General features: G+C 39.9%; 1 protein-coding gene across 1 annotated transcript; it reads right to left on the bottom strand.

Annotated features, from left to right (window-relative positions):
- Positions 1–12,904: 12,904 nt before the first annotated feature.
- Positions 12,905–23,358, bottom strand: LOC117248780 (uncharacterized). Its single transcript, XM_033614039.2, has 2 exons — positions 22,702–23,358; positions 12,905–14,660 (listed from the first exon to the last, which is right to left on the bottom strand). Exons 1-2 carry the CDS (start codon positions 23,222–23,224, stop codon positions 14,029–14,031), a joined length of 1,155 nt encoding a protein of 384 aa, XP_033469930.1. The 5' UTR covers positions 23,225–23,358; the 3' UTR covers positions 12,905–14,028.
- Positions 23,359–24,977: the final 1,619 nt, after the last annotated feature.

Genomic DNA, 24,977 nt, shown 5'->3' with positions numbered 1-24,977 from the left:
GCTGCTTGGATAACCGGTATCACAAAGCTGTTTATCAACTAGTTTAGTCAGCTCTGAGTTTTCCTATCCAGCCATGAGCATGTTGGGGTGTTAATTACAAGCAACATCATCAGAACCATGAATGAAGTAGGCTACTTCATGCCATATGTGATGAAATGGTACTGAAAGTGTTTGCAACTGTGAGATAAGATGTCAGTGGTGTGGGATTTATATGATACTCTGTAATCCTAGAACCAGAATACGTAGAAACATTGAAAACACTATCCAAAAATTCACTGTTGGCTGAGACTTAAATTATGTGTAGGTATCACTTGGCTGTAGGTGACATTAGTATAGAGCATTTTTTGCTATTTAGTTGGATGATGAAGAAACTACTCTGAATATGTCAGATAAAACACTTTAAAGTGATGCCAGACTGTTTCTGTTACAGAATTTATAATAACAGGCCCAACAGTGTTTGGATTATTTTTCAAATTTTTTTTTTTCCTAGTTCTCATCACACAGGTGTCTCATGTTATCCTGAGCTGCAGTGATGGAATCAAAGTTTGTTATAGCCACACTATCACTGCAGACTAAAAGTTTGCACATTCCATTGGCTCCAATACCTACATTTAGTGTGAAGAGTCATATATGTTCTCCGAGTCACTAAGGGAGACTCAATGAAAAATATTTGTGGCTTCGAGGGAGGTCAAGGAAAAAAAAATGAAGTCACACCTCAGCCACCCCCTTCCTCTGATAAATAAAGTACAATCCCTAACTGTAAAAGCTCAGTCAACAATTTTTCAAGTCCATCTTAAAACAGCACTGACATTTCCATATGTCCATTGCAACAGTTTTGGTTGCTCAAATCGTTCCTCCTATCCATACTGGTCATGAAATTATCTCTTCTTAATGGAATTCCACTTAAAGAGATAGGGGGCAAATCCACCAGAACGTGTTGAATCCACAGCCCTCATTCTGGGCAAAAATGTGTTTCAAATTGCAGTCTGACTTAGACAAGTAAAGATTTATCTCTTTTCGATTCCCCAAACAATGTGTCTTTGCTGAGCTGCGGTGGAGGGACACAGCAGTATTTTGTACTTAAAAGACCATATCTGTGGAAAATGCCCCTTTAATTTATCTAACTGAGTCTGCTGTGGCCTCATATTATCCATTTACCCATTCATTTCCTCACCTGACCATTCATTGAATCACCTGACCTTGTTCCTCCCTGTACACCTGTCCCTTGTTCCCTGATTTAACCCATGTTTAAATATAATTAAAGAGCAGCTGAACAATAGGATGAAAAGCAGCGTCTGCTGCCCTCTTTGGTTGAAAGTTTAAACTCTATTTCACCTCTACACCCAGCACCACTGATGGGTGTGGTATGGTGTGGTCAGAAGTGTGCTTTGTTGCACCTGTAACCCCACACAGCAGTGATATCACAGGGTCCTGGAGTACACCTGTACATCACTGCAGCAAGGTGAGAAGTTAAGCCACTGAAGGTGCTTCAAATCTCAGTGTGAAAGCCAGCCAGATGGTTCACCAGCTACACCGCAGCTTTTAGGCATTTCCCCCCCAAAACAAGGCACAGTCTTGCCGACTGGTCTGGTCTGTGTAATACTGAGAGAAACTGTGTGACCATTAGGCCTCATGTAAAGCCAATGATATAAACAACAGCAGGTTGGATGTAGGTAACTGCTCTTTTATGTTGCTTTGTGTGGAACTTCGTGCTGCAACAAAACCTCACTGGGTTTGTCGTTACATGAAGGCCTCTTCTGCTCCGTGATCCTGCCAAGTTTGTGTGTGTGTGTGTGTGTGTGTGTGTTCCTTTTTTATTGTATGTATGTTGTAGATACAATTAATAGACGTACCCTGAAAGTGCACATGGGAAAAACAAATTGTCAAACTGTAAGGAATATCAGGAACAGTGATTTAATTGGTCTGCAGTGTTGTGTTATTTTGATTAAGGTTAGCACCCAGCTGCTAACGTTAATCATGGTTCAATTTAAACATGAAGTCAACGTTGAAAGAACTTTACACACAATATGTCCTCTTTCACACATATTTTCATGGGCCTAGAAATAAATCTAAGTTGCCCCTTTGGCATCTCAAAAAGGCAACAAATTGCAACCATCTGATGATGTCAGAGCTGGTTAAATTCAGCACAACATCATCTGTATTTTTCACAGAAAATATGGGAACATCTCTATGTATACTTTTAGGACTCCCTGGGGCCCCCAAAACACCCATTCTGCACCTTTTTTCTATTTTCAAGGGCTGGTAATGAAAAATATGAAATCTGCTTGTGCCTTTCAATCATTTCGTTTATTGCTGTCTGTGCTTCTATTAAATTTCACAGTTCTAGCAGTTATATGTATGAAGATACTGAACCCTAAAACGGCTTCCAGTCTGATCACACAGTGCACTGCCCTACTTTTTTTTGTAATTGAATGCCACTCGTAAAAAAAACATTTGCTGTGCCTTTAAATTATTGCCAGGCAACTGCCCTATCACCTCCTTACTCTAACCTCCCCATAATCTATCGTTTATTTTTTATATTTTATTTATTTGACAGTAATTAGTAGCTGGTTCCTACAATGGACAGGCAGAGGGTACTTGCTGTAACTCTGGTTGAGGGTGAGAGGCTGTCAGCAAATAGTTTGTTGCGCACAGGGAAATGGAGATCTGTGTGGGTACATGACACTCTAAAAAACAATGGGTGGATCTCGGGGAGTACCACTAGTTGTTCCAGGAGCTTTGCCTTGAAGATGGCCATTTCAAGTACTGCACTTACAGTGGTGGAAAAAAGTTTTCGGACACCCTTAAAATTTTACACAATCTCAAATATTATCATGAAATATTTGTGTATTTTTTTGTGTTTCAAAAGGTGTGGCTGCATTAGACAGATACAAACAAATACAAATTATATTTTTTTGTTTATTGTTTACAAGAAAAACTAACAAAACTAAATTCTTGACAGTTTCAATATGTCAGTTCTCAACATTGTCGGTATCAAAGTCAACAAATAACAGAGAATGTGTTCAAAACTGAACAAAAAATAAATAAACCATCACATCATCAAATTAATATTTAGTAGTCCTGCCGTTGGCACGTAGTAGAGCTCTAATCCTGGCTGGCATGTTCCCCACGAGCCTTTCACACTGTTGAGGGGTAATCTTGTGCCATTCTTCTTGAATTACTGCTTTTAATTCTTCTAAATTCTTTGGTTTATGCTTTGAAACAGACCTTTTGATAATCCACCACAGATTTTCAATGGGGCTCATGTCCGGGGATTGAGCTGGCCACTCTAAGACCTGGATACTGTGCTCCTGCAGCCAAGTTCTACTGGCCTTGGATGTGTGGCAAGGGGCATTATCTTGTTGAAACATCCAGTTTTTACCTCGACGGAACAGTGCATGCGCAGAAGGGAGCATGTGGGTTTCGAGAATGGTACAATACTTGGTAGAGTTCAATGTGTCATCACAGACAGTGAGATGACCAACACCAGCAGCACTCATGCATCCCCAAACCATGATACTGCCTCCACCATGCTTGACAGTAGGTACTGTACATGCTGGAGATAATGCTTCGCCTGGCCTTCTGCGTACCCTCACATTAGTAGGAGGAAGATAAAGCTGGAAACTGGACTCATCTGACCACAAAATCTTCTTCCAATTCCTGGCTGTCCAGTTCTTGTGTGCCTGGGCCCAACGACGCCGGGCTAACCTCTGTCTCTCATTGATCAGGGGCTTCTTGATAGCCTTGTAGGACCTTAAGCCATGATCTAAAAGTCGGTCACGTACAGTGCAGGTGGAACACTGGACACCAGTTTGGTTTGACCACTGCTGCTGAAGCTCCTGTGATGTCATTCGGCGGTTTTGCCTGCACATGCGGATCAGGATGCAGTCATTTCTTGCTGAAGAAACTCTTGGACGCCCAGATCTTGGTTTGTCTTCCAAGCTGTTGGTTCGTCTGTATTTCTGCAGAGTGTATCCAACTGCTGAAGGACTGCATCTGCACTTCCTGGCTATCTGGCGGCAGCTGTACCCTTCCTGGCTGAGAATCTTTATCTTCAGGCGTGTTTCCTGCGTTAGGTTCCTTGTTTTAGCCATTTTTGTGTCTGAAGAACTTTCAAATGTGCTGGCTTTATGTAGACACGAAGCTGGCAACAAAAATTGTGTCTTTTAATAAAAAGAACGACCTTCATCACTGGTACCAAAATGACCCAATACTCAAAATTTCTTATGTATTTTTATGGAACCAATCAATTTTAAGTTTTTAATGGCTTTTTTAGGATTTATTTAGTATTTTGGCTGTGACTGTACTAAAAGAAATTGCACCTGAAGACCTAAGAGTGATTCTTAATGCAATATTTCACAAATGCATGGGGTGTCCGAAAACTTTTTTCCACCACTGTATATGCTTCCTACTGTTTTCGATTGACATTGTTATAGCTTTGCTTTGTAAAGTCTCTGAGTATCCAGCAACCGCTAGCACTAGTTTCTTCTCCATTTACCAACTGTAAACTTGTTGTTGTGACCACCACAGAAGGCCCGCCTCTCAAATCATCCGATTAGACAATGGGGAAAAAGTAGAGATGGCGTGGGGTGCTTTTCCGCTCTGAGTTTAAGTTTTTTCAACTCAAAGAGTTCAGAGGGCTCTGGCAAAAACGCCAGGCATCTAGAGTGCAGAAATGCAAGGCACATAGCAATGCAAACACAGCGGGCAAAAAGCTTCATTCTCATTTAAAACAATTACAAAAAGCCGCTTCCAGCTCCTAAAAGGCTTTCTGCGTGATCGGGGACTAACATAATTTTTAGGGGCCAAAATCACAGCATTTCCATAGACTGAAATATAATGGATGTAATTATCCTGACATCAACCCTTGTTTATTCTTACTAAGACGAAGACACTATCAGCAGACAGCCTATCTCTCAAAGCGCCCCGCCCTTAATTATGCGTAACTTTAAGCCTTTATAAGGCTTAAGAATACTGAATGTTGAAATTAGCTGTAGCGAGCAAAAATCGTTTTCATACTAGGTTGTAAATATGTTTCTTTCTGCTGTAGGGTTGGGCATTTTAACATGGGGATCTACATTCGAAGAACTGCAGTTTTTGCACTTGAGTGTTGGCTTCATATTTCAGCCCTGGAGTTTGCCACTTGAACATTCCCAGTGGCCAAAAAAATATGCAATTTTCTTTTTAAAATATGGCCAAAATATGTTATAAAATGGATGTTTTGGTGTCAAAAGCACATACATAAAGTGTGAACAACAACAAAACTGTAAGAAATCCTCTTTCTGATTTGATACTTACTGACCCACCAGGGTTAGGGTTAGGGTTACATTAGTGTTTGTATTTCCCACCATTTTATTTGAATGCTGAGTCCTGTAAAAGTGAAAATATCCAATTTTAAAAAGCACAAAGCTAAGATTAGAGGGAAGTCTGAAATATCATAACTTTGAGTAGCAGAAATGTTTTTTTTGTTTGATTGTTTGTTTTCCTCTCCTGTTAATCATTTTGTGATTATGCCGATTTATTTTTTGTGAGGGTCCTCACCCCAGGTTGGGAACTAGCCTTCTGATTTATAAAATCATGCTAAATTGTAACAGTCATTAGGGCCAGCCATTAGGAAATATGGGTAGGGGGGGACAGCATTTTCTAAAGTGGGCCCCTCATCTTCACCCATCCAGGGTGTGTTAGGATCAAATCATGCATGAGAAAATATGTTTTATTCCCATTTATTAATTCAGTCTTGAGGCTACTTTAGTCAAATATTGGTCAAATTGTGTGCAGAATTGAAGTAGTGTAAAGAGTATATAGCTGTCAAATCTTAGTTGTCCAGTCAAACTTAATTTATATAATTCCAAGACAGCTCAGGGGCCTGAGTATGCAGAAATATTTAAATTTAAATATTTAAAACATTTTGAAAATGTTATCTTTTCCCTTGCCAAAATTTTGCGAAACTTTGACCTTAGCCCCCTTTTCAACAAGATAGCTTAACATGGTTGGTACCAACTTCCTTTTGTTCACTGGTTCCCAACTGGTGGGTTACAGTCCAAAAGTCAGTCACGGTTCCATTCTGAATAGACCACAAGTGACTCACGAATGTATCAAGTTTGCAAAAACACACGTTATTTTGAAATACAGTGAATTTCGCACAGGGCTTTCATTTTGAGGTGCTGTTTCCCGCTGTAGAGTGAGAACGGACAGCTACTTAACAGAAACAGCAAACTAGCTTGACGACATGACCAAATGCAAGTATGACAGTGACTTTATTAAACTGTATGGACCTGAACTAATGACTAAGGAGAAATCTGGACCCTGTGACTGGACCAGTTGGGAACTAATGCTCTAGTTAATATGATACCCACGTCTTCATGTAACTGAGCCCACTACAGCAGGTTTAATTTGATAAGATTAGTCTGCCTCACCTTTAGCCCTGCCTGTCATACTTGGTGCTTCTTCATATGTTTTTTTGCCAGACATTTGGCCATTGCCTCTCTGCGCCTTTCATTTTCTGGGTTTTAATGATAAATCTAAAATCATTTATCATATAAGTACATATAACTTGTATTGTCAATGATAGGCCTGATTGTAGAGTTACTCTGATACTATTTTTCATGCTGCATTCAACACATATCAGGAAGTCAGAAATTCACATGTCAAACAAAAAGGTCATGTCCATGAATCCATATGGATAATCCAATCTCAGAATCTGAGTCAGCTCCAGGTCAGAATTGCCGGTCACTTTATAACACAGGCAGCTGCAACAGAGGACAATGAGCTCATATTTTTGTTTCAAGTGATGTGGGAGTTTTAACAACCTGTTACTATGTGTAGTTTTTTTGTAGGCACAAATCAGTTGCTAGCAATAGTCTGCTGGATAACACCATTGACTAATGTGACAGTTGTTCAAAAATATTTCATCTTGCTGCACCCTGTCAGATCCTGTGAAGCCTTGTGGAGCCTTTTCTGTAGTTGAGAGAAAATGGTCACAGAGGTCATGTTTGATTAAGAAAATAAGAGACTAAAATATAACAGCAAATACTTCGCCATCTGCATTTTAAAGTGGGTGTTGTATTTGATTCCATATACACGTTTTTTTGTAACAATTAAATTCTAAAAAATAAGAAGCTTAGGCACAAAAATGAACAAATAGTCAGCCGGGCAAAAAAAAAAAAATAAAAAAAATCCTAGTGACAAAAAAACCTAAATTGTGAAGTCCTGGCTGCAGTCCTGGACATGGCGAGAGTGGTTAAGAGGCTGATGTATACAGTGGATGTCGCCTGTTACATATGTGCTTTACAAAAGACTAACAATAAGTTATCAGGGTTACATGGTTTATTTAACAAATTACATTTTCATGTGCATGAGAAAAAACAATTCAATGGGAAATTCATTATAGATTTTGTGTATTGCTCTGTGAGGACTGCATGTGACATACTGTAAACCAGGGGAGCTGCATAAAAAATGCAATTTTACTCACCATTAGGAAGTAACCTATCTGAAACTTGCTAGCCAGTCTTTTTTTAGTCCTTTCCATTACAGGTCTGACACCAAAATTCATGGTGTTCATGTTAAAACTCTTGACTAATGTACTGCTAGTTTATGTAACACACTGCCTGACTCATGTCCCATGTCTTTTGGTTAAACAGATGGAAACAGGTCATTGGATTTGGTGTAAACAGATTTCACACATATCAGTGTTGTGTTAGGAATTGCAGATTGAAGACGGGTCCTTGGTGAAAAGTGGGTATCTGTCTATACTGTACTAACTTTACAAGCAGCTTATTGGTAAGCAGTCTGAGCAGGCAGTAAATGTCCGATTCATCCCTGACATCAATCAGTCATTAAACCTAGCACCACAATGCTGATTAATCTCATTGGCTTGAATTATGTGGTTGGAAGCAAACATTCATCTAACAAGTCCAACTATTATCACCTCAACAGTTCAGCTAGTGGTTTGACAAATAAATCTTATTCTATGGGGCACTTACCGGATTTCCCCAGAACATCTTTTGGTCTTAATCAGCATAACTAAGCCCCAGGAAGAGCTAGGAAATGGGCTACAAGCTTGTTATTATTTTGTCGAAGGTTGAGGGCTACATGGTGGTGTAATGGACAGCACTGTCACCTCACAGCACAAGGGTTCAGGGTCAGACCCTTCTGGGTGGAGTTTGCATGTTCTGCCTGTGTCACTGTGGGTTTTATCCAGGTTCTCCAGCTTCCTCCCACAGTCCAAAGATATGCAGGTTAGGTTAACTGGTGACTCCAAATTGCTGTTAGGTGAGTGTGAATGGTCTCTATTACCCTACGTTGAACAACATTAGCATGTATATGTGTGTGTGTTTTTTTAAAGTCCAGAAAACCCAGTAAAATAGGTAGTAGACTCCTTTCCTATGCCAATAGACCAGAGCTGTTTACATAACTCTGATGTGGACAGGTATGCCTTTTTTAAAATTCTGGTGTGTTACGTTCAGTGTTATGAACATGCCAAAAAACAGGTAAGTAGACAGTAGAAAGCAACATGGAGGCCAGCGAAAATGTCACAGTGATTATTTGTTTTTCATATTTATTCAGTCTCTCTTTCAAACTTGAAGCTGACTAAGCTAACAAAATGTGCGTGTCCACTCTGGTGTCATGTTTTATCATTGCCAGTTTGAGCCAATTAGAGCTGGAGCCGATAAATTACCATGACTACTCATTTGCCTGTGAATAAATGCAGATTGTAACCTTTCCCACTAAATACAAAACCAGATGTTATTGGGTGTTGGTGGGTTTTTATCCAACAGGAAAGGGGGTTGTGTGTCAGCTCTGTGATAGTCTGGTGACCTGTCCAGGGTGTACCCTGCCTCTCACCCGATAACTGCTGGGATCAGCTCCAGTCCCCTGCAACCCTGTAAAGGATAAGCGGCTTCAGATAACAGTTGGTTAGTATTTAGTAAGTTAAGAATGTGCTTTTATGCTCAGGTGGCTCAGTAGTCCCAGCGCTCCTCTGGCACACTGGATATGAATCCTTTCAGCTGTTCTCATTTGCATCAAGTCTTCTGACCTCACACCTTAGCCTTTTTCTCTTAAAGCCTGAAGAGCTTTGTTACTGCAGTGACAGATGGTACTTGTAGGCGGTGTCTTTTCACCTGTTTCCAGAGGGTCATTTAGAAAAATTAAGATAAAATACTAAGAGTAAAATCAACAAAAATGGTTGATAAGTACACTGACATTACGCAATATCATGAAACTTCATTATGGTTGGTTGGTTGTAATTTATTTAATGTTTACTTGTTCACTCACACATTGTTGTGACTTGCCAAATCAGAGGGTTGGGGTGGATCTCACTAGAGTGCATGTTAACTGACTGCATCTTACATTTCATGTTCTACATTGATCCAATAAACATTTTATAAAGAGAATAAATGGTTCAGTAGGTGTCTTAACTGGACCCTTCAATGACTTGAGATCTGATGTGATACTGTGTCAAACAGTCTTTTTCGATTTTACTGCAGAAAAGGAACAAAGATGTGCTATTCAGTGATCATTAACTCTGATAGGTGACATTTGCAAAAATGTAAAAGCAGCAACCTGATTCCATGCATAACTTGAAAATCTATTACTAGTTTATATTAGTGGAGAGAGATTCTGAGCACTTGATATCATGAGAGGGGCCCGTGCATGCTTCAATTTCCCATACATGTACTTTCAACAGTTGGTGTTTTCAGCCTCTTTTACACTGTGTCTTTGAGGTGGGAATTTAGAAGTTATGGTGCTTTGCCGCTCTGTATAAAAGATACAATTGCCAAATAAAGGGACAGAGTTGTCTTGCCTTTAAGCCAGCATCGAAGGTAGTCACAGCCCCGAAACGATGTCAGTATAAAAGTGACACCCAGCAGGATGGGATCACGGGCAGCATGGGTGTGATGTTTTGACAATGGGTTACTTGTCTGACCCACCATAGGAGTTAGCAGCTAACTCAGAGAAAAAGAACAGCAGCCAAATTGTCTGCAAATTTGAAAAACAAGGAGGTCTGGGTGCTCCTTACCCTCCGAGCAGAGGACAAGATCAGCTGATGATTGTTATTGCCATGTTAATGCCTTTATCATGGTTTATTAAGTGCTGTCGACACGTATATGTCACACTAGAGGCTGACGCTGTTGTGTTTAATATCACACCCGTCACGCCTCTTTTGATTCTGTGATGACGGCATGCTGTCTAAACAGCATGACGCCACTGTTGCTTGGTTCTGAGTAAAAATGCAAAGGCAGCATAAAGGGACTTTGTAGCGGCCCTAATACGCCATCTCTGTGTAAAAATGGCTTTTGCCAGAAAAATCCAGAGGAGCACACTGGAAAGCGCACAGATGTTATTTAGAAGTCAGTATCAAACATGAGCAAACCTCACCTCCAGGTCAGATGCAATGGATTTTATCCTGCTCTCCGATTGTGGTTGCATGCCAGGCATATCCATCCACCCATTATCTATTCCCGCCTCTCATGTGCAGGGTCACAGAGAGCTGGAACTTATCTCAACCCACATTGCATGGTACACTAAGACCAGTTACCAGTCTAGCACAGGGCTAACATATATGGACTGACAACCATTCACACTCATATTAACACCTACAGGTAATTCAGAGTTTCCAATGATAAAATTAATTACTTGGATGTGTTTGGACTGTCTTAGAAAACCCACACAGCCATGGAGAGAACATGTCAACTACACACAGACAGGCCCCAGCTGGAGGATTTTGCTGTGAGATTACAGTGCTAATCACCATCCCACCATGCTAACCATGTGAAAAATACCAACTTCATAAAGTAGGTGCTTGTATCTAGAGATTTTTGCTTGAGAGGCAAAATTTCAGTGACATAATTCTGTCCGTCCAATTCTGTTCAGCACTTATAAACGTCTATGTACCCTCTCCATGCTTGACATTGATCAATAACTCGCTCAACAGCTTTGTCATTAGTAAACCTGAATCAAAATTGAGACTTGTAGTTCTCAAATCACTTACATTGTTTAAAGGGAAATTTAGGGGTTGATTCAACTTGGGTGTTAATTGTGGTTTTGTTGATCATTCTTGTCAATAATAATAAAGGAAGCCCCTTTCAAACACGTGCTACAGCCCTTAACTAGACATTACCCAGAGGAGCTGTATGGGAAAAAGCAAATGTTCAAATCAGTTGGATTGGACCATTTACAGACCTTACTCCACCAGCTGCCGAGCACAAAGTCAGCATAACATCCAATTATGCCCATGTGTGAATAGAGCAGGTCATTGTCCTGAGAATACACAGCAGGCAGGTGAGTGTGTTGATGACATTTCTATCATGTAACTGTAAAAATAGAAACATTCAAGGGTGAAAAAGAAGGGTCATTTACACGAAGACACCCACAGAAATGTCTTCTTGGAGAGATGACATGATTCAGGAACTTTTGTCTGTAAGAAGTGACGTCGAAATCGTCAGACAAGTTTAAGGAAGGGCAAGAAACTTGGTTGTTAATGAAAAAATTGAAAACCGGCTACATAGAAAAAACATTGTGATTTCCACAGCATACTGTTGTGGTCTGGTTGTGTGTCATGTCCTGCTCCCTGCTTCCCTTGCTTTAACCAAACAGAGTAATTCCAAAAGGTGAAAACACACCTGACACGGATAATCTTTTGTTGAGTGCGACATGAGTCAGTCCAATGTGCAGACCTGATTCTCTGGTCATTGTCTGGAGTTCATGTGAGGAAACAGCTGAAGTTAACAGCTTGGAAACAAGGTGGCGAAAAAGATTTTAAATAAACCCCCACACTAGCTAAACTTACATGGAAAACAAAGATGAACATTGAAATTATTTCCTGAACTATCGCTTGTGAACATTCATCACAGTTAGACCCAGTTCCTACTTTGACCTGCTGTTCTTACTGTAGTTCTCTTATGCAATGAGCAATTATTGGAGACTTCTCAGATGTACTCATTTTCAAGCTGCTTTCACACATGCACTGCAACTGTGAACCTCTAGCCAGAGGAGCTGTATGCAAGTCTGCAAATGCCCAAATCAGAGGGACTGGACATTAAGTGGACTTTTCCCTGCAAGCTCCCAAGTACATAGTCTGTGTAATGTCCAGTTGAACCCACGTGTGAACAGAAGAGGTCTGTTTGGAGAATTCACGTCAAGCGAGTTGGCATGTTGATGATGTTTCTATCATGTGACTGGTGTGAAACCAGAAGATAAAAAACATCTGAGACTGAAGATGAAGGGTAATTTAAACAAGGACAGCAGAAAAAAATCTAATAGGAGAGACAAGATGCAGAAACTTCTTTCAGTAAGAGTGGATGCTGAAATTGTCAGACAAATTCAAGGAACCGAGACGAGAGGACGAGATTCAGGAACTTTTATCAGTAAAGACTGACAAGGAAAGGCTAGGGTTAGAATTGTTTAAGACCGAATTATGAACCAGCTACACAAACAAAACACTGTGATTTCCACAGACTTTTTGCATCATGTCTTGCCTCCTGCATTCTACCTAGACGCCACCACTCGCCTTAACTTAGCAGAGTATTTCCAGTTAGAGAGAACGCTTCTGATACTGATAATCTCTTGTTACGAATTACATGAGTGAAAGGGCAACTCCAGACTAATGTCCAGACCAGATTCTCTGAACATTGTCCAAAGTTCATATCTGAAAACAGCTTCAGTTTTACCAACTTTGTGAGACATGGGTTGTAGCTATCATAATTTTCCTTTAAAATAGAATTTAAAACTTGTGTCATTATACTTTTAAACAATCTGCTTCAGGTAGGTTTTCTTAGATCCCAGGTTCAAATTGGTATAAGTCACTTATTAACCATTTAAAGTGTTCTCAATGCAGTAACTTCAAACACAAATGAAACATTTCCCAAGCTGTACCACAATCTTACACAATACATTCTGCTTGTTTCCACTTGCCACTCTTTAATGGCTGCACCATTTGATCAAAGGGAAAATACAAGATGTTGTGTGCATCATTTAATACACATTTTCATGTTAAAGGAATATGTGTATGACATTTATGATAAATTTGGAAACCTTGGGGTCTTGACTAAATTGTACATGACGTGTAAACAAATGCAGGCGATTAACCCACTGAAAGGTCCATAGAGTCGAAGAGGTTAAGGAGACACTTGATGATCAGTACAAAGAAGGATCAGTCCCACTGTCTTCAAACTGCAGCTTCACTGCTTGCTACTGTGTTGGATTAGACTGTGATCACATAAAACACTTTTGAACAAGTTACTACCAATGGTTTGTTAGTAAAGGCTTCAGTTTGCTTCAAACAAAGTGCTTGTCAGATCACCTAACAGTGTCAGTAACCCCCTTTTCTGACAGCACAATCAGCTGCTTCCAACAATTTTTCTAACTATCTGATGTACAAGCTAGTTTGTTTAAAACATACTGAGGCCATAACAAGCACACACTTACCTCCACCCAGTGTGCCTGCTGTTTTGGACCTGCTGTGTTACCATGTATACAGTGCTATCGTGAGCTCAGGTTAACATTAACCACTTTCCATCAGTGTCAATGTAGCCCTTTTAATTGCTTTCTCTAGATGGAGCTCTTAGATAAATTGGTCAATAATCTGTCTCCCTAAAGAGGTCATCATGTACACACACTCTCTTCATATTCTTTAACAGCAAGCAGAGCAGTACCCCACATCCCCTGGTCCATTTATACAATGTTATCCCCTTTGTTAGTTCAGGTTAGCTAGCTAACACTGATTGGGTAACTTGCAGTTTTTTGTTTGATAACCATAATCAGGGAATTTGTCATGTCCCTTCCGGCAACATTTGAGCCATTGCATTTTGGTCCACAGATAGTGATGATCGCCAAGCTGAGTTTTGAATTAGAGACAGAGTAAAAAAGTCTCTATCTGACACAGCCTTCTCCGGGCCACTGATGTTGAACCATACAAGTGCTGGTTCTGGAAATTTACAGCAACTATGATTCCACAGAGCATCCTCTGGCCTGACCTGGGTCTGACAATATATGTTCTTCAAGTCCAAATTCACCAGTTCCTCCATCCTACGTGACATACTCCTCGTCATCACTAGGTTCTGATTTGATATGGTCTGGGTGAAGCAGAGGAAAGTGTGGTGCTGTACTCCTCGTACAGACATACCACTCCTTAATGTTAGATAACTGAGGTAAGGCTGGGTTGACTGAGCGCTGGCTCCTCCGTGGGGTCCTACCACTCTGTTGCTTCTGGGCCAGCTGACTCTTCAAGCCTGACAGAGAGAGATCCAGAGGCATTGCCATTGGAGATGAACTCCGCAGCAGCAGCTTATGGTCAACTTTGCTGGCTGAGCTGATATCCAATTCATGATTGGACAGAAGAGGAAAATGAGTGTTTGTATTGGCAAGTGATGGAGAGAGGCGGTTAATTTTAAGGTCGAGGGGCTCGAGGAGAGCCTGATGAGGTTGTTGGAGTTGATGGGGGATGGAGTCATACATGTCTTGGGGTTCAGAGGTAGGTGACAACTTGACGTGAACCTTCATGTGTTTGCGCAGGGAGCTGGGGTGGGTGTAGGACTTGGTGCAGCCCAGGGCCTTGCAGTCATAGGGCTTCGAAGCCGTGTGGACCTGCGAGTGCTTCTTCCGGTCACTGCTGTTGGCGAAGCGCCGTTCGCAAAACTCACACTGGAATGGCTTCTCACCTGCAACACAAACATCACATTTACCATCACCACACCCTAGAATGGGCCCCTAATTATTGGTACAGTTGAGGGGACACCAACTATTCTCCGCCACACATAAATATTTAGACAGACATACATATTTTCTTTCTTCTGTTTTTGATGCCCCTGAATGCATTTTGACCTGTGGTGAGTCGAATTTATTCAGCCACAAGGAATACTTATCCACTGAATGTGAGGCTGTGTTCAGGTAAAAGTGTTATGGAAGGAGTTCATTCGAAAGAAATCTTGAGGATTCTTGAAAAGTTTTGTTTGTAAATGTTCCTCAGTGCCTATGAAACTGAAATTTCACTTAAGACTATTCAAATATTAATTTGAGAGCAGAAGCGTTTTAACAGTGTATATTACAAGTAAATGTAGTTATTTCCTAAAACTGGATGAAAACTTGATAACAACAATGTCTAGGTCAAAAATATGGTTTACAGTATAGGACTATAACACTTTGAAAGCCAAACTGAGTGTTTATGAAGAGATTACACTGAAATACTCTTGAGCATGAAGAACTAGGTCATGTTCAATTATAAATGCAATGGCATAGGTTACCTTTCAAGAGGTAAGAGGTGGGCTTATTTATAACATAAAAATAGGAAGAAAATGAAAAGGGGTTTCCCACATTTTGCTGCTCATATGCTGTTTGGAGATATGTTAATAGAGGATGGCACGTATGTTAGAAAACCGACGATACCAAAACAGTGCAACTGTAAATAGTATATTAAAAAAAATCTCAACAGTAATTATTTGGAACCCTTTTTTCTGCAGGAAACAGACAATTTTACGTAATTACGTTAAAAATAATAATTATTGATCAATCCTAGCTGTAGCAGTATGTTTCAGCTCTTAGCTTTCTTATAGGTAATTCGCTTCAGCTTCCAAATCTGCCAATTTACACGTCAGCTTCCAGGTTTTTCAGCAGCGCATTTCAATGCATTTGGGCTTTTTTGCATTTTCAGCAATGCTTTGCTGTTGATTAATTTGCTGTGTGCTGGAACAAGCTAGCGAAATGTTACTATGCCTTATAACTGGAAATTATATCCAAATGACAGAAATATGACACAAATTGGACTCATGGTGGTGTTACAATTTTACTGCCAAAATGAACACTTTGAAAGGCCGGCAATCCAACAGTAAGAGTCTTATTAACTTGACATTTGACTCACATATCTCACACAATTTGCTTTATAAAGACGAAAAAGCCTTTGTACAATAAAGGCCGTTATGATGTTTTTTTTACTCATTTGCTTAAATTTCATACTGCTTTTTGAATTTCAACTGTATCAACACCAAATTTATACATCAGAACACATTATAATTGCGTAATACTAGTCCAAAAATGGACTAGTCAATAAAAAAACTTTCGAGATCGTGGGACATGGCAGGAAATTGACAAAACTCACTGACCATTCATCCAGTCATCATAAAGACTGGTTGATATCCTCATTCATTGTTTGGCTTACTAAATCATTTTGAACCCAACTCATGACGGAAACCAAAAATGCCAATAATGCAGAAATCTGGTAGATAGAATTTCACAAATTTGGTACACATGTTCTAGGAGACAGTATTAACCGAAATCTCCAGTTTCATATTGATCAGTGCATGTGAGCGTGCTCTATCATATACTGGCTCATAACTCAAGTTCTCTTTGAGCAATCCTGAGAAAACTCAGTGGAGACATCCACTGTCGTGAACATACACACCAAGCTTTTTCACAACAAATACAGTGGGTGGGGTATTTACTGATGTATTTTATATCGGAGAACCAAACGTGAAAGTCTCTTAAGTTCGTGTTGACCACAGACCTTATTTCAGGCACCTAACCAAAACCCGACTAACTTCAAGATGAGGGAACTGTGAGAAGTAAAATGCTAACTCATTTCTAGGTTTTCGGACTCATTCCTGGGCAACTCTATTTTGAGCATTTTAAGAATACACAGTAACTGTTTTCTACGTTATCTTCTTATAAATTACATTAAGATTTGACGAGTAAATTACAGAATATTTAAAAGTAACTGCTGTGCGTATTTCGAAGACATTTGGGAGAATTAAAACAGAATTCGAAAATTCAACCCTACTCCTGAAGCTCTCTGCCCTAAGCCCCTCCCATCTGACGAGCATGCACAGTCATGTGGGGGTGGTTTTATAAACAAACAAATTCTCAAGTTAAAAATACACCTGATACACACATGTTCAGCTGGCATCAGGTAGGCTTACTTTGCTGATGTTACAAATCTAACACCATGTTTAGACCATATATGACATGTCAGCATCATGCTTGCACGTCATTGCTGACACTAATGGTACATTCTCACAGAGGCGTTTTTGGATGCGAGGGGTCATGCCACTTGGTGTGCCACTTTCACTTGTGGGCCTTCTACTCACTGATTGCAAACTGAACCAACGTGGCCGCTTGTTTGGAAACTTACTTTTATATTTCAAAAATAGTCTCTGAAAACATTTGAGTCAAGAAATAAGCCATGCATTTGCTGTATCTGTCTTCGTTTTAGATCTTTAATGGTTAATTTAAAAGTTTTTCGGGAGTTTGTGGAGGCGGTGAGTCATGCTGAACACCCCTGATTTGTATAAAGTAGCTGGAGCTCAACTTCTGTAATGAGAAGCGGACACGCCGTCTCTTGAAATGCAATGTGCCACCACCAGAATGCACAGCTGCTTACAAAGACAATAAACAGGAAGCATAGAAATGACAGATCCTGTGAACATGTACCACAAAGTGACTGTCTCTACCGATTCCCCTCTTTTAAAATTTCGAAGTGTTCAGCAGCAAAGCAACAGCCAAATGTTCTGTGTAGTTTTACTTTAATAAGTGTGAGTATTCTGGCTATTTTGCCATCAACACTGATGCATAAGACTGTGTTATAAGAGTGGCAGTGGGTGGCTGTGCTCAGGGCAGACAGATGTTGGTTATCGGAGCGGAGGGAAAGGTTAGCAGTGAAGCCGTCTAGGTGCAGTAAATGTACAGTGTAGGTTATAGTATGCCCATGAATAAACACTGCAGCGCCTCAATAACCAAGACATTCCTGTGTCTTGTTTCCCAGCTGCTGGGCAAAAGTGAAGGCAGATTCTGTGGGATTACTCTCTCACAAATGCATTGATAACAGACCTATGACCCTCTGTCGTCATTGTGATGGCTAATTTTGAGTTGCTACAGCTACTCACTGATGGTCTGTGCCTGTAAAGCCCTTTGAGATGACATACTGTGATCTAAGACTCTAGCTAGCTTCATAAACATGAACTTGAATTCACTGTAGCCATTAGCCTTTGGCTACAGTTAGCAAATGGCTAAGCTATTAGCACCATTTGCTCTTCATCTCTGAATTGCGCAGCTGATATTGACACATTTTATTGCATCGTTTGTCAGATTCTCTTTTAGAATCTCTTTTTCATAAGTTTGTCTTCCATTTTTGGGTTGCTTTAAAGTGTAAAGCAGCATTTATACTTCTGCATCAAATTAACGCCGAATCTACGGCATAGGCTCTGCGTCTACGTCATACCTACGCCGTAATCTACTCTGTAACCTACGCCTTTGCCTGACATGCACTTACCCATAAATGTAACTACATGTAGCAGTGACATAGACCTCCTGTCTATTTTTGTAAGCTGAAAACTTCCCTCAATGGAAAAGAAGCTTTTATTTACTTTGATCTCACTGATAAGAAACAATAAATTGTTAAGACAAAAAAGGCCCCACAAAATAGCATTTTAGATCCTGATGTGTGTGATCCTGGCTTCATATGAGTACAGGAAATCTCTGCTAGTCAGCTGGCTAAATTAAACAATGTAAAATGCCAAAGGCTTGTGCTAATAACATCAGCATGTTGTATTTGTTTGGAAAACGTTTAGTATGCGAACGTTGTGAGCTGTAATGTAGCTGAAATTTGTAACAGTATCTTTCTTAAATGTTGCTGTTGTCCCTGGCCTCATATGAGTAGAGGAAATCTCCACTAGCCGCTAGGCTAATTAATACAGTGTAAAATGTGATAGGCTTGTGCTAATAACATTAGCGTGTTGTATTTGTGGGGAAAATGTGTCCAGCAAAAGACAAATGCTTTGTCTGTCAATCCAGTGAGTTATAGTGAGGCCTATTTGTGTCCCTGTGTTTGAAATTGTCGTTATTAGGCCATGTTTAATGTGTGTTTGGGGTGTGTTTTAAATCAACTATATTTACAGCAATTCACATAAACCCCACAGCCGACTAGTGTTCTGGAGGTGTAACTGTAGAGTGACATAGACACACCATCTGCATAGAGCTGACGCACAAATATAAATCCGCCTTGAGGTGTTGGTGCCAATGCTGGAATAGCAACTTTCACCATCTGAAGGGACATGCACGGCATCTGCATTTCTAGAACAGCCAACAGGGACACACTGTCTCTGAAATGACATGTGATTGGCCAAATTCTCCTGTCACAGGCTAGATTTTCTATATCCTTTAAAAAGTGCCAAGGGAAAATGCAAAAGTCTAGTATTCTCTCAGATCACTTGAATTACAACATGCTGAAAGGTTATTATGATATTTTTGCAAAATAAATGCCTACTGAAGCATTAAGGATGGGTCTGGTCTATACATTCCCCCTCCTTGTTTTAAATATAGTTAATTGTGTCAATGTATTTATATTTCTTTCTTCCTCTCTAGGTGACCATTTGTTGCATTGATGTTAACTGTATTTTTCTAGTGTAATAATACTTTCTCATTTATAGTCTTACATCTCATTTATGTAAGTGTAGGGTTATATCTGGGTATGTCATGTACTATATACATACTTAATACTAGTGCTGTACTCTGAACCTATGTTAAAGTTGGTTTGTGGGGGTTGTTTGTGTTTGTGAATAATAACAAAATTATCAAAAAATAACCTTTCTTCAAATAATAAATGTTTTTGCTACTTTAAACACTGCATTATTTCATGACCCCAGAGAACATCCAATAGAGCTAAAAGACATTCCCCAAACATACACTACATTGGCAATTTCTGTGGTCCAACAACCTAACTTTGTTGCAGGTCTGCATTATTATTTATTTATTTCTCTGAACTCTGAATTAACATAATATTGGTACTCGCTCACAGAGCAGGGTGTTGCTTAACATTCCCTTAATTAGAAGTGAACTAGGGAAAATGTAATTTTCCTTGGACTCTCTGCTGCCATTACTGCTGTTCAAATGCCTTATTTCAGATCTCATTTTAGTTGATTGTAAATGCTTTTAACTATAAATGTACTCTACTCTACTCTACTCAGCATCTTTATTATCCTGCATTTTAACTTTTATCTAACATAAATTGTTATTATTGTTTGTTGTTTTGTATGATTTGAGGCGCACCCTCAACTGATTTCCCAAGTCTTAATAAAGGTTTGAAGCTCTGCAATAAATACCACCTGCATGAACAATCTAATGTTCAGTTGTTTTGTTTTCACAGAGGTGTTGATTCAACGTTACGGTCATTTTGGGAGGCTACTGTTTGGTGCTCCTGTTGAAAACTACATTATACTGAAAAAAAAATGTTTCTAATTGTGATTGTGAATATGTCATGCATCCCATTTACATGATAGCAAATGGTACCACTTTACAAAGGGTTTATATGCTGAAACTAATAGCTTCATTCAGTTTATTAAATCATTACATATTGTTTTGTAGAACTATTTTAAAATATGAAAAACAAGATCAACTTTTGGGTTGCCAAGTTGTGGGAAAATCCCCACAGCTGACATTTATCCTCCTCGACCACTGCACTTAATTTGTCATTTTCATTCATCAGGTTTCTCACTCTACTAAACCAACAGCTCAAGTAGGGGACGTCAGGTGCAATTTAATGTGTTAGTTAGTTAGTTAGGTTTACAAAATAATAAAATAAAATAATAAAATAATCTGTCTTTCGTTGTAAATGTGAGGTTGCTAATCAAGGGATTTTGGTGGTTACCTGAGAGTTTACGATACGCGTATCGTCACTATGTCTACATTGTTCAAGTCTATACTGGGACGGATGTTGCACATCATCAACACTCCCTTTCATTAAACTGTCTAATAAAACCATGAGATGCCCCCCTCACAACTTGGCAACCCAAGAGTTATGGATGACTTAAAATTGTTATATGGAGCATTAGGGACTGTTCTTTATTTTTCAGAGGGGGGTGGCTGGGGTGTGACTCTTTTTCTTTTGACCCTCTCCAAAGCTACAAATATTTTTCCTTAAACCTCCCTGAGTGACTGGCGAAAAATGCGTGACCCTCCCTCCACCGTAAATCACTTGTTAGATATTTAACACGTACCCTATGATATTTGAAAGTTAAAAGCTAAAAGTTGAAGATGAAATCCTGGAGTTAAAAAAGCCTTTCACTCTTGTTGTGCATGCTGGTTAATTTGTGCAAATGCTTTATTTTTTGGGCAAATTTGAAATGAGATGTAGGATCAGGGGCGTAAATACAGGCAGTTGAGTTGCACTGGGGCCCGTTGGGTGGGGCCTTTGCGGATGATTCATATTGTCACCTTGGAACTACACCTGTGTTTAAAGAACTCATATTAAATTGAAGACGGTTCCCTTCGCTTGTGGCTATATACCCTCAAAAATGCAAACCCAGTTAGTAGTAATCTACAACAAAATGATATGCTTATTCTACGTGAACTAGAAAAACCAAAATATATATATGTAAGGTATTCCAAGAAAACTGAATAGTTTCTTATTTTCTTTGATATTTTTGTCATACACAGATAGGCAACGATGATTGGGTAACATGTATGTTAATGTTGCCTAATGTCAAGTCTCTATTTGATCATGTGACAAGATGACATGATGCAGCAGCTAGTTTAGGTGCAAAATCTGTCAAGACTGACAAACTGAGCACATCTGTAAGTCCAGCCAGCAGTCATGCCTTTTGAACATAAGAAAGGACAAGAGAAAGTGGGACAGGAGGAAAAAGTAGCAAAGCTCCCTAAATAAGATTCCTTTGGCTTTTTTTAAACAGTTACCAGTGGTGTGTGTGTGTGTGCCTCATAGTCGTGTGCACTGGGGCCCGTGTTAACTGACATTTGCCCCTGCATAGAATACAGTGATGCTGATGAAATTTCACTATTTTTAGCTCAGATTTGTTTACGTTTACTCTAATGGAAGCATCTGTCAAACATGATGTGTCCAAGGTTCGATGGAAATTTGAAAATTCAAAGAAAATTTCTGTTTCGACAGTTTCTGGACGTGATAACTGGCGTAATTTTTGCAATTTTTAAAAGAAAACATGCCTTCCTAACCCACCTTTGTTAACATAAAGGTTAAATACCACTATTTAAATGTGTATCCTCATCCCCTAAGCCAAAATAAAAAAACACAAGTCCCTCCTCAGTAATTATAAAATTATTTGACATGCGTCCTTGTTTTTGCACCACTCCCTCTCCCCTCATAATAACCAACAGTCCCTTAGTAAATTATTATTAATCATTAGTTACAGCTTATGAACCCTTCATAAAGGGTGTCCCAGTAGAAAGCAGGACTGTCTCATTGACATAACTAAAGTGTGACTTTTTAAACACCTGTCAGCTGAGTTTACTTTTAACTGCACAGCCATAAAATAGGCTTATGTTACTGTCTCTGTTTTATAGCAGACTGGGAATTTAAATAACTATAGCCACGTGTATGTCTCAGCACACTCTGTTATGTATATCGAATCAATTAGATTATGCACTCGTCCTCTCCCCTCTCCCTCTATCCAGCTGCTTTGTCCTGCTTCCTGTCACCTTGCATGACTCCTGAGCTGCAGTTTCGACCTGTGATTCCTCTAGGAAACAAGGGAGCAGTGAAGGCCGGATGTGGATATGGTACTGAACTGAGCCTACGTAAACATGGAGGGGATTCCTAGCAGACTGGGAACAATCTCTATTAACCTCATTATTCCCAGTCCCTGTCAGGAGGCTGCTGTCTTGACTGGGGACACGAATGTACAGACCATAATGAGTGTATCACAGCGCTGTGTGTGAAGTCACACAATCGTGAATCCCTACCAGTGTGCGTGCGCGTGTGGATCTTGAGGTTCTCGGAGCGTGCGAACATCTTGCCGCAGTTGGGAAATGCGCATGAAAAAGGCTTCTCCCCGGTGTGCACGCGAATGTGGTTGATGAGTTTGTATTTGGCTTTGAACGCCTTCCCGCCGCGCATACACTCGTCCCACATGCAGACATGACTGAGGGTCTCGAGCCCCGCTGCTACATGCTCGGTGGTGACGTGGTCCACCAGCTCGTGCATGGAGCTGAAAGTTTGGTCGCAGACGGATGTCGCCGTCCGCCCAAGCCTCTGTCTCGAAGAAGTTCGGTCAATCCATTTACAGACCAGCTCGGTTTTGACGGTGGGGCCTTTGGAGAAATCCAGCAGGCCGTCCATCCCACCGCCGGCACCACTGTCGGCACAAGCGGAGATACTAGTGGCTCTCGGCTGTGGTGGTGAGACGATGCTCGAAGCCCCGGAGTTGTTGTTCCCCAGCGGAGAGACGAGGCCATTGTGCCTGGCCACTACAGCCGTCCGCTTCATGCTCAGCACGGCGGGCTGCCCCGCTCCTGTCTCCAACTACAATCCTCTCCTCCGCGGAAAACCAGTTAAATCCAACAGGCAAAGCGTTCACCGCCGTCCTGCTTCCTTCCTGTGTGTTTTGGTGAAAGGGAGCGCGCATGCGGCAGTGTCTTTACCCCCCGCTGTTCGGTATTAGATCCCGAGAGTCAGAGCCTCCATGCTTTTATTTACTGTGTGAATGGAGGTGAACGGAGTCGAAGAAATACAGCAGGCCGCGACCCAACACTGTCGGGGGGCGTCCTTGTCTCCTTTCCTTCTTCAATCCTTTCTTCATTCCTTTTCTTGTGTTTCAACTAACAGCCACAAAGTTATGGCACACACATGGGTAAACACATTCACCTTCGATGATACACTACTGACAAATTATGTTATTAAAATAAATAAATGAAGCCAACATATATTTGTATAGGCAAACTGGATTTGAAATGACATGCATTTATGATTTTAGTAGCCTATATTCCCATTTCTGGTGCGAAAATTCAAGTTTTTTGGCATTACGAAGGAGAAGAATCTGGTTTATTGCAGAGTAAGTTTTCACAAGGAATTTGCTTTGGTTCATAACTAGTGGCCTGAAAGAAAACAAAACTGAAAATAAAAACAAAAATCAAGAAACATGAAAATAGAATAAAGGAAAATTACAATGAAAATGTGAAAATATGCTGTTTAAAATATGTGCAATTTATGTGAAGTCTTATTCCCATAGTTTACTCACCAATTTCATGGCTGCTATTATTATTATTACTAGCCTATTATTATCAACTATTTTTGTGAAAAGGCTAAAACCAATTGTCTTTATCCAAAGCCTGATGCAGCATAAACCTCTTTTCCATAAAATGCCACTATGCCAACAAACACTGTTTCCTTTTACCTGCATTACTGTTGTATGTTTGGTGAGATGACAATTAAAGCCTGATTTGATTTGATTTGATTTGATCTGATACAGTAGATGTTCTTTTTAGGAAATACATTTTGATCAGGTCATGCCATACTAGTAGACAATACAATAAATTTTTTTTTGTCCATTTGTGATGGTGAATTGGCCAGAATAATCAAAAACACATCAAAGAACCATTCTGACAACTCATGTTGTGAGGTGTTTTTTCTGCATCACAAACACAAAACTGACCTTTCTCAATAAGAATTAATGGGCTACTAAAACATTGATGTTAATGGATGAAACTAGGTAAACAGGCTACACCATAATGAATCTTTGAAATGGAAGGCCAAAGTGTTCTGCATAGGTGTGTGTAGTTTTTGTTAGTTACACTGTCAATAAGGTGGTGACAAAACACAGTAAGCCCTGCACAAAGTATTTATTATATGACTCTTGAATTAAATTGTACAACTATAAGGACCAGTTATGGACTCCAAAAGTCATAATGTTTTGTGATTCAAAAAATATTCGAGGATAAATTAGATGTAATTTGTAATTAATATTTTGAGATTATGCTGATATGGTGTCATACAACTGTGTGTATACAGAGCAGGGTGTCAGGGAGAACAGTGCATTGGTGGGAAAGTATTCAGATCTCTTCCTTAAGTAAAGGTAGTAATACTGTAATCATACTTGTTAAATGACAAATGAAAGTCTGGCATTTGAAATTATTATTACAATGATTATTACCAGTATCAGCAAAATATGCTTATAGACTGAAAAGGAAAAGTACTCAGAACAGTTGCTTGTTACATTATTTTCACTCCAGCTACAGTTGTC

This window comes from Epinephelus lanceolatus, chromosome 17, assembly GCF_041903045.1.
Source record: "Epinephelus lanceolatus isolate andai-2023 chromosome 17, ASM4190304v1, whole genome shotgun sequence".
NCBI classification, from domain to species: domain Eukaryota; kingdom Metazoa; phylum Chordata; class Actinopteri; order Perciformes; family Serranidae; genus Epinephelus; species Epinephelus lanceolatus.
This window is presented reverse-complemented; position numbering and strand designations above follow the sequence as displayed.

Bases quoted from the DNA above. Each gene is read 5' to 3' on its own strand.
- LOC117248780 (XM_033614039.2), bottom strand. From the start codon at position 23,224: ATGAAGCGGACGGCTGTAGTGGCCAGGCACAATGGCCTCGTCTCTCCG. The intron at 14,661-22,701 runs GTAGGGATTCAC...TTTGTGTTGCAG, and splicing joins CCACACGCGCACGCACACTG to GTGAGAAGCCATTCCAGTGT.